At 41.9% G+C, this 11005-nt stretch overlaps 1 protein-coding gene across 1 annotated transcript in view; it reads right to left on the reverse strand.

Moving 5' to 3' along the window:
* The window catches only part of LAMC2 (laminin subunit gamma 2), a 60991-nt gene extending 54287 nt beyond the window's left edge, over positions 1–6704 (reverse strand). The window contains 1 exon segment of the mRNA XM_032226899.1: positions 6623–6704. Coding sequence (XP_032082790.1) covers positions 6623–6704 — 82 coding nt within the window.
* Between the last annotated feature and the right edge of the window lie 4301 nt (positions 6705–11005).

Genomic DNA, 11005 nt, shown 5'->3' on the forward strand with positions numbered 1-11005 from the left:
AGTTTAAATTGAATAGCCTGTTCTACTGATGAGGAAGCATGGGTAAGAAATAAACCTCTATTTCTTTCTCCTTTTTTTCAAACATAAGTCCATATTGAAGACTTCACACTGGCTGGCAGTCTCGGTGGCTGTATTTGGGTGTTCCAGAACTCAGGGTTATCACACTTTCAATCCTTCACTATTAGCCAGATTGATGACAAGAGTTCCCTGCTTCTAGGAAAATAGGATCTGGCTGTAATTCAAGTTACTACTTATGGCTCTCAGGATTTTGGCAGGCAGAAAAGTATGTTTTTTTTCTCTCTCTCTCCTTCCAGTCTTTACAAAGGGAGTATTTTGGGGTCAGTACTTTTCATTTTGTTCATTCACGCAGCAGGATTAAGATATTTGCTCAGTAACCAGAAGCACTCAACACTATTAGACACAACTGGGCTGTTAATTGTCGTAGTACAACTTGTACTTCAATCTGCTTCTAACATTTCCAGCTTAAGCATTCTGCGTTTTCATGTCTCTTGACGAGTAAAGAGAAAGAAGAGAGAACAGGTGTTGTTTTAAGAGTCTTGTCTACATGGTATTGAAACCTGCCTACGGTAAGCAAAGTCATTTTGTAACAGAAGCTGACTGGCTGGAATTTGATATACAGGGAGTCCTTCACTTACAACCATTCATTAATGACCGTTGGAAGTTACTACACTAAAGAAAAGTGGCTTATGATCATTTTTCACACTGGCGAGAAATTTGGATGCTTGGCAACTGGCTCATATTTATGATGTTTGCAGTGTCCCCAGGGTGATATGATCATCTCTTGCAACCCTCTGACAGGGAAAGTCTTATAAGAGCCGAGGTGGCGCAGTGGTTAGAGTGCAGCACTGCAGGCCACTTCAGCTGACTGCTATCTGCAGTTCGGCGGTTCAAATCTCACCGGCTCAAGGTTGACTCAGCCTTCCATCCTTCCGAGGTGGGTGAAATGAGGACCCAGACTGTGGGGGCGATATGCTGACTCTGTAAACCGCTTAGAGAGGGCTGAAAGCGGTATATAAGTCTAACTGCTATTGCTATTGCTATTGAAGTCAATAGGGAAGCAAGATTCACTTAAAAAAACATGTTATTTACTTAACAACTGCAGTGATCCACTTAACAACTATGGCAAGAAAGTATGTAAAATGGGGCAAAACTCACTTGACAACTATCTCACTTAGCAACAGAAATTTTGGGCTCAATTGTAGCGATAAGGACTTCCTGTATAGCAGGTGGCAGCATGTATCCCATCTAAGATAGTCTCAAAATGCTAAGCAGGGTCACTCATGATGGGTATCTGGATGGGAGTTTACTAGGAGACTCTAGAGCTATAGTCTAAACTGGAATTTTAAAATATCTGGAAGAAGACAATAGGTTATCCCACAGTTTATAATATAGAAGAACAGAGTTGGAAGGGACCTTGAAAGTCATCTAATCCAACTTCCTGCACAAGTAAGAGAATCTATACCATTTCAGACAAGTGGCTGTCCAGTCACTTCCTGAAAATTTCCAGTGATTGGGACCCACAACTTCTGAAGGCCAGGCATCCCACTGGTTGATTGTTCTCACCATTAGGAAATTTCTCCTTAGTTCTATGTTGCTTCCCTCTTTGGTTATTTTCCATTCATTGGTTCTTGCCTTGCCTTCTGGTGCTTTGGAAAATAGGTTAATGAGATCCAGTAGTGGGATTCAGGCAGTTTGCACCTATTCGGGAGAACCGGTTGGTAACTTTCTAAGTAGTTCAGAGAACCGATTATTGGAAGAAATCTCCTTTCCTTTTTTCCCACTTTACAGGGCTAATCCTGTAAGGAAGGCAGGAAGGAAACATTCTGGTGTTGTTTCTAGCCTAATCTTTATTGCCCTGCTTACAGAAACTGCCTCTCCGGTTAACCCTTATTACATTGTCACAGCTAAGGCGAAGCGCCCATCGACCTGAGTGACCTTGAGTTGGCCAAGCCCACCCAGTCACATGACCTCCGAGCCCCACCTACCCAGATGGTCATTAGGGCAGAGAACCAGTTGTTAAATTATTTGAATCCCACCACTGATGAAATCCCATTCTTCTTTATGGCAGCCCCCCAAATATTGAGGACATTATTGAGCAGAGAACCAAAGTATTGAGGAAACTCTTCCTCTCACGTTCCAGAAAGAAAATTATGGCAAGAAGTCATTAAATAGAGCCAAGGTGGTGCAGTGGTTAAATGCAGCACTGCAGGCTACTGCTAGATCAGCAGTTCAGCGGTTCAAATCTCACCGGCTCAGGGTTGACTCAGCCTTCCATCCTTCCGAGGTGGGTAAAATGAGGACCCAGATTGTTGGGGGCAATATGCTGACTCTCTGTAAACCGCTTAGAGAGGGCTGAAAGCCCTATGAAGCGGTATATAAGTCTACTGCTATTGCTATAAAGAAATAGATGTCAGAAACAATGGGAATCAAAATGTTTACTGTTAACTAGAAAAGTAAAAGTAACTATTTTAATTTTCTTGGGCTGAAAATTAGTTAAAGGCGAGCAATATGCTGAAAAAGTGAAGAGGAATTTTAATCCTAGGAAGAAAGACAAGGATAGACAACATTTTGAAGGATATTGATATTTTCATGATAACAAAAATCAGAATAGTAAAAGCAATGGTTTGCATCTTCAAATTACGGATGCGAACATTCTAATAATACCATGGCCTACAAGAAGGATGAATCAGTCCTTGGTTAAATAAAAAAATGGGATTGCTTGTGGTGATGATCAGCAAGTAGAAATTACTATAATACCAGCATATGATATACGGTAAGTAGATGATGGACTAGGAACAAATGTTTATGCTTGGCCCAAGTAGAAGGAAGTAGAAGAAGACAATACATACGATAGATGGGATCAAAGAAATTACAAAAACATTTTTGGAAGAACTACAAATCATTATTGGAAGTAAGATGGTGAACACCAGGAATCAAACTTGATTTTATGGCCCCCAACTAACGCTGATTTATAAGCTCACAAATAAAACCCTTCTCTCCATGTTAGCTCTCATGCCTTAGCTTTCTCTTATTTAGGTCTATGCCCTAGTAATCTGGTTCACCAACAAAAGGGCGACTGACAAAAGCGCGCCCGACTAAACAGCGATGACAAAACTGCGAGTTCTAAACCGCGCTGACAAATGAGCGCTGAAGCGTGCCCGCAACAGCGCACCGACAGAAGCGCGCTCTAACCCTAACCCTAACCCTAACCCTAAACCTGACCCTGACCCTGACCCTAACCCTTACCTTAACTTAAATTGCACTGTTGTTGGTGCGCTGTTGTTGGCGCGTTGATGACGTCACGGTTTTGTCACCGCAGTTTTGTCGGCGCGCTTGTGTCGTGCGCGCATTTGTTGGGTCATGAGTAATCTAATGGACAGTGACTTCCAATAATCTGGGGATCATTATCCATTAGATTTTCTAGTTAACATTCTGAACCTGTGAAGCCATTATATATATTCAATGCTACATTATAAATTGTAAATGAACAAATCTCAGGGTATAGTGAAACGTTTACAAATATGCCATTAGACTAAAGCTCAGAGAGGATTAAAAGTACACTGTTACTTTGTGCTAAATCACATTCTGAGGTTGTAGATCACTGAACTATAGTCTTCATTTTCTTTTTTAACCCATCTTTAGCATTTTATTAATAATTAATTAATCCTATTTCCCCCACAACAAAAACACTGTGATGGGAGTTGGGCTGAGAGAGTGACTGGCCCAAAGTCACCCAGCCAGCTTTCGTGCTTAAGGTGGGACTAGAACTCACAGTCTCCTGGTTTCAAATCAACCCCGATTGCTCTTTAGAAGGCCAGATCCTGAAGATGAACCTTAAATACTTTGGCCACCTAATGAGAAGGAAGGACTCACTGCAGAAGAGCCTCATGCTGGGAAAGATTGAGGGCAAAAGAAGAATGGGATGGCAGAGAATGAGGTGGCTGGATGGAGTCACCGAAGAAGTAGGCATGAGCTTAAATGGACTTCAGAGGATGGTAGAGGACAGGAAGGCCTGGAGGAACGTTGTCCATGGGATCACAATGGGTTGGACATGACTTTGCAACTAACAACAATAACAACAAAAATGTGTATGTGGGTTTGTATGCTCTCTCTCTCCTGTATTAAAATGTTTTTATTTTCCATTTTCCATTTTCATACAGTCACATATATACTGTGCATAGCCGGGGCCATACAACATTAAACAATAATCACAGCAATTCCTCTTGTCAACAATACCCCCCAAAATAGAAACCCAATATACCTCTTCCACTCTCCATACACCTCTTTCTTCCACCCCCTCCAACTTTCTATCTTCCATCCATCATCCCCCTCTACCCTACTTCCCCTCCCCCTCTACCACTCCTCTCTCTCGATCCACTCCCTCCCTTCCTTCTCACCCTCCCTCCCATCCTCTCTCCCGCCCTCTCTACCCCTCTTTCTTCTATCCCTCTACTCCTCCCCTTGGTGTATTTCTACTATATGTCAATTTACTCAACTTGTCCTATTTTTACAGAGAAATTAAAGAGAAACAGTATACATGTGAAGTCGCATTACATTGAAATCTAACACATAGTATATATCCCCGCTCCCCCCTCCACCCCAACAATGCTCTCTCTCTCTCTCTCTCTCTCTCTCTCTCTCTCTCTCTCTCTCTCTCTGTGTGTGTGTGTGTGTGTGTGTGTCTGTGTCTGTGTGTTATGTGCATAGATAGTGAGTAATAAAAGTTAAAAGTCATGGGACCATCTGATGATGACCATAGCATATGAAAGATTATGATTTGGAACGTGAATGAAAATGATCCACGGGGTGATTGTTCCAACATCAATGGGTGTACAAGATTTTTAGGTGGCATTCATAGGTGTATGGGAATGAGATGAGTGAGTACAGAAAAAACGACTAAGACACCAATTGTTTCTGCTGGAGCAAATATGGTCCAGGTCCCCTCCATTAAATGTTGCCATCTTGTGCAAACGAGAAGCATGCCTTCTCTGTTGTGGCTCCCACCCTCTGGAACAACATTCCCCCAGAGATAAAAAAAATAGCATCCTCTCTCCTAGGGGTCCAGAAAACTTTGGAAACCTAACTTTGGTCCCAGGCCTAGGATTGATGTTTGTTATTTGTTTAATGGCCACTGATCTGTTTTCTGGATTTTGTTATTAGAATAATTTAGTCAAAGCTGCCTGTGGTTAGCTGTTTTTCTCTCTTTTTAGTTTGCACCCTATCCACAATCCACTACATTGGGCAGTCAATAAACTTAAAACAAACAAACAAACAAACAATAAAGTTCAAGAATGGATGGAGTGTTTGGTGAGCTTCCACTGAAAAAAAGCAAGCAATAGCAATAACAATAGCAATAGCAATAGCAGTTAGACTTATATACCGCTTCATAGGGCTTTCAGCCCTCTCTAAGCGGTTTTACAGAGTCAGCATATCGCCCCCACAGTCTGGGTCCTCATTTCACCCACCTCGGAAGGATGGAAGGCTGAGTCAACCTTGAGCCGGTGAGATTTGAACCGCTGAACTGCAGATAACAGTCAGCTGAAGTGGCCTGCAGTACTGCACCCTAACCACTGCGCCACCTCGGCTCATCAGCAGAGAGAGAGAAGAGAGACTCTCCTCATGATGTATAGAATAAGGCTTTATATTAAAATTCTCTGCATCCCCGTGAAATGACATTTCCTACAATGTTTAAAAGGAAAAACATTTACAATGGTATAAAATACACATCTATTTGCAATATTGATAGCGAGCGTTATATATTATCAGTTGTAAGATGATAAATGTCTCAGGGGCACACATCATCCAAAGGCATACTGATAGAAACACCTTTTTAATCCTAGTGAAATTATGTCATGAAATTAATTGCATGAACATGTGTTACAAATGCTCCACCACTTGTACATTCAGCTCGGTGTCAAACTTGAAAGCCAGAATAAATAATTACAGCATTCCCTTCAGGGAATAATTGCATTGCCTGCAAAATGATGTGCAAAACATAGAAAGGCCCTTTAAATTGTCTGCTTTTGGACTTATCAGCCGTCTGAAAAATTAGACAAAAAATAGAATTTCCGTGGCATTTAGAACGAACAATTTACTTTATGAATGAAACACTCTGAGTCCTAGCTATTACCCAGTTATTTTCATTTACAATGAAAGGACCTGTTGAAACGGTACGATGTATGTCCCAAGCGGTGGCCAGGTAATGCTGATTGCAACAGCCTTGCAGTGTTTTTAACAAAACATCTGAACATGCTTCTTTTAGTTGCTAGCTTCAATGAGGGATGATATGAACTGGTTTAAGGAGAGGAAAGGGGTCAAAACCTGGAGAAGAAAAGTTAGGTGAACAGCTAATCTTGTCTTCTGCATCATCCACTTGTTGAGAGCTGGCCCACATCGAAGCGCTCTGCTATTAGTTCCTGATAAATCCTACCTGCTTACTATACACCCTCTTTTGCACCTCCAGATGTGCTGCAACTTGGAGAATTGCCTAAGGGGAAACCTTCACGTGGAAAACGGGAAAAAGAGGAAGGGGAACTACTAAACGGAACCCCTTTCCAAAACCAGAGCAGGATGCTTTTAATTTAAGTTTCTGGACTCTCACCTTCTCTTCTTTGGGTGCCGAGAGTTGCAGGGAAAAGGGAAGCTGAAAGGCAACTCAGAGTTATCAGCCAAGGTAGAGACATTCCAGGACTAGCTGCGTCTCCAGAGGTGACTCAAATCCAACGTCCTTCCCAGCGGAGGTTCTTGAATCAGGAGGTCTGGTGGCTCTTCCTCTGCAGCCTATTCCACTGTGCCTCCTTGTCTTTCTTTCAGGGAATTTTTATTGCCTCTCCTGCCTGAATCATTCTCAAGAGGAAGAAAGGAGCTTGCCTCCACTCTGACTCACCTTGTGAATTAAAAAAAAGAAGTGGGGGGAGGAGGAGGGAGCAGCCCGTGTACAGTGCGGAGAGGTATAATACTTAACTATTTCTTCTTAGTTGTTCACAGGGGCGGTTCTCTGCAGAACACAGCAGCAACCGCCCCTGGCGACGAGCCAGGAGGGAGTGGGATGGCAGCAGAAGGAACTGGAAGTCAGATTTAAGCTTGGATCTTTCCAATTTCTGCTATTGACTTAAAACAGAGGAACTGCTTAGAATGGGAAGGTCAACGTCATTTCCCAAAGGAAAGGAACCCACCATTTTTCTACATTTGGTTGGAATGATCTGGGCATGTTCTCACTCACCTCCAGTCAATTAGAGTAATTTTGAAGAAGCTCAGCCTGATGATTATAGGGAACGCGGCAACAGCCTTCATGTTTGCCAGTTCTTGAATTTACAAGGGAAAGGAAGATGAGACAGTTTGATTCCATCCAGATTAAAGTACTTGGACATATTTGGAAGCAGAGTTGGTACTGTATATGCATTTAGGGAAATAGGAACATGACTGAATTGAGCTAGATTCTCGATGACTTAACCTACATGTGCGTGTGGCTCTCTTGGCAAGCATTTAGAATCGGTTTGCCATAACTTCCTTCAGGCATTATTTTTTTTCAACTTTACAGCCTAGCCTGTAGGCGCAGGATTTCCAGATGGCTTCAAATCCAAGTGCTAATCGGGTCTGACCTTTTCAAGATCAGCTAAGGAAGTGTTTTTTAAAAACTTGGAAGCTTGAAAATGTAGGGACTTCAACTCCCAGAATTTCCAAGCCAGCCCATTTTCCACGCTACAATTGATAAAATTTAAGAATAATCCCGTAACTTCATCCTCTTTTATTTCATTTTTCAGAGTTCTACTGATTCTTGAGAGCAATTATTTGGATTTGCATAGTTACCCGTAATGCAAGAGTAAAGAAGAAAGGACATAATTCATTTAGACCAGAATTATACAATTTAGGGTGACCCATCACTATCTCCACCACCACCATCATTACACAAATTCCTCCAAAGCCCCTTTACTGCCCTATTTAAGGAAAAATGCTAAATAAACTATTTTTAATTTTAAAAAATGTCCTTTTAATAATTTATAATATAATTTGAATGAAATTTTGATTTAATATTTGATATTTAAAATATCTCTTTTAGTTCTTGTCTTGTTTGTCTGTATCTATCTGTTGAAGCACAACGCAACTTAGTGCTGAAGGTTAACCCTTTATCTGGAAAAAAAATCCTCTGTTTTAGCCTCACCTTTTCCAAAAGTAATACCTTCTTAAAACATATGGCACCTAAGTCTCAGTTCTTGCTATACCAGTAATAATAATTACCTTCCTCCCCACAGTTCTGCTTTGATGAAAAGCAGAAATTCTTACTTGAGGATTATTTACTTGAGGAAATCCTACATAGCTGCACCATAGCTATATCTACCCCAGTGGTGGGTTTCAAAAATTGTTCGAACCTACTCTGTGGGTGTGGCCGCCTTTGTGGGAGTGGCTTGCCGCCCATGTGACCGGATATGAAGATGCCGACGACACTTGTCAGAACCACCTTAAATTACCTCACACACAGCACTGGCATGCATAAGAATATGATGTAAACTTGTTTTTTAAAAGGCATCTTTGGTTTGCGTTAAAACAACTTCAACACACGCAATGTTCTGATTGCACCACAAACGCAGTAGTCATCCTTACCTTTCACAGAGGCACTGAGTTTTATAAGTATGAGCATGATAGTGTAGAATAATCATATCCAAGGACCAGTGGTGGGTTTCAAAACAGTTTGGAAGCTCTTTTGTAGGTGTGGCCTGATTTCCGGGTCCACTGGTGGAACCTCTTCTAACCGGTTCGGTAGATTTGACAAACCGGTTCTACCGAATAGGTGCGAACTGGTAGGAACCCACCTCTGATCTACCCCTATGTCATAGCCTCTTTACATCGAAAGCCAACTTGATGGTGACATCACGCGAGACCTCCCACAGCTCCTAGTTCAGGGCTGCGGATTCCTAACTCTAATTTTGTGTAATTAATGCTTAGATGCTTTCCTTAATCTTTTGAGTTGTCTGACAGCTTCCTCAGCCTTAAGTCTCTGATGGTGGTTCAGACAGGGTGATGTTTTGTGGTTGCTCATGGCTGGGAGAATCAGGAAAGGCACTGATATAGGACTGCGCGTAAGATCATCCGCTTTTGATTTGCACTGTCAGTTTGGCAAGCGAGGCCTGGCAGCAGAATGCTAAGGCAACAGAAATGGAGGGTATCAAAGCGCTTCGAAGTGTCTCCACAGCAAATGAGAAGTGAAAATGTTATTAGCAATTCCCGGGACAAAGAAAGAAATTGACAACGATTTTGAATCCAATGACAAAATATGAACAAGAACGCATGGAAGCAAGGGGAAAGACCTGTAAGTTTCAGAATTAGAAATCAGAAACTAATTCCAATCTGGATGAAATCAATTTCATAGGCCTAGCACTCTCCCAGAAGACGGAATAGTCTGCCTTCTACCCCAAAACTATTATCTGAGTGATGATGAAAAGCTGATTTGAAATTCAAAATCAAGAGATCTGAACCTGAGACTCTCGCCGTTATTGTTCTTCTGGACTTTTCTTGCCCTCCTCACAAAAGATGATCAGATGCCCCAGGATAGTGCAATCGTCATAAATATGAGTCAGTTGCCAAGCATCTGAATTTGAATCATGTGACCATGAGGATGCGGCAATGGTCGTAAGTGTGAAAAATATTGATAAAAAAGTCATTCAGTGCCATTGTAACTTCAAACCGTTATTAAACTGTTCTAAGTTGAGGACTACCTGTATAATACAAACGAAAATGATGATTTGTTGCAAGAAAGATTGTTTGATCATAGTGGTTTGACTATTGTCAGAACAAAAGACTGGGCAAAGTTGTGAACCCAATAAAAACGAATATTTGTAGTTCGGAATTGAACTAATATTTGTAGTTCGGAATTGAGGTGGCGCAGTGGTTAAATGCAGCACTGCAGGCCACTTCAGCTGACTGCAGTTCTGCAGTTTGGCGGTTCAAATCTCACCGGCTCAGGGTTGACTCAGCCTTACATCCTTCCGAGGTGGGTAAAATGAGGACCCGGATTGTTGTTGGGGGCAATATGCTGACTCTGTAAACCACTTAGAGAAGGCTGAAAGCCCTATTAAGCGGTATATAAGTCTAACTGCTATTGCTAACTCTGAAGTCCTCTGAGCTCCATTGTTTGCTTACAGATTTTCATTAGTCAACTAGGTAATATCATCAGGGCTGGTGAGTGTTGGGTTTACTTCCTGTTTATATACAGTAACTTTCCTCATTTATGTGGGTGGAGGTGTGTTGTTCCTGATAGTATTTTCATTAGGTTATTGTTTCTTGCTTATTTGTCTGGTGTTAATTCCTGCTTATCTGGGTGTTGCCTACTGGGGAGGGAGTGCTTCTGGTTTTCTTCTTAGCTTTTTAATTGTCTCCTTTGAATGGTGTGCGAATGTGATTTATAACTATGTTTTTGTCTCTAGATGATAAAAAGATGTGAACCCCCCGCCCGGCTCTGTCTCAAAATTCAATATTGTAATGACAGGTAAGACCCCCCCCCCTTAGTCAGGCCATGCCATACTTGAACTGAGGCAGGCTGCACATACTCCCTCCCCCCCTCCACCAAAAACTGTTTAAGCAAATGAAAGTATAGCTGCTTGTGTTTAAGATGATTAACCAAGGTGGATGTCTCCAACAATATTAAACATTGAATTATTATCACTATGGCAAATTGTATGAGCCGAGGTGGCGCAGTGGTTAAATGCAGCACTGCAGGCTACTTCAGCTGACTGCAGTTCTGCAGTTCGGCGGTTCAAATCTCACCGGCTCAAGGTTGACTCAGCCTTCCATCCTTCCGAGGTGGGTAAAATGAGGACCCAGATTGTGGGGGCGATATGCTGACTCTGTAAACCGCTTAGAGAGGGCTGAAAGCCCTATGAAGCGGTATATAAGTCTAACTGCTATTGCTATTGCTAAATTGGAACGATTTGCAAGCATTGCTAAAATACATTCCCCCGGTGACATTATCTAGGCATCAATGACTACC

The sequence above is a fragment of the Thamnophis elegans genome, chromosome 11 (assembly GCF_009769535.1).
Source record: "Thamnophis elegans isolate rThaEle1 chromosome 11, rThaEle1.pri, whole genome shotgun sequence".
Lineage (NCBI taxonomy): Eukaryota > Metazoa > Chordata > Lepidosauria > Squamata > Colubridae > Thamnophis > Thamnophis elegans.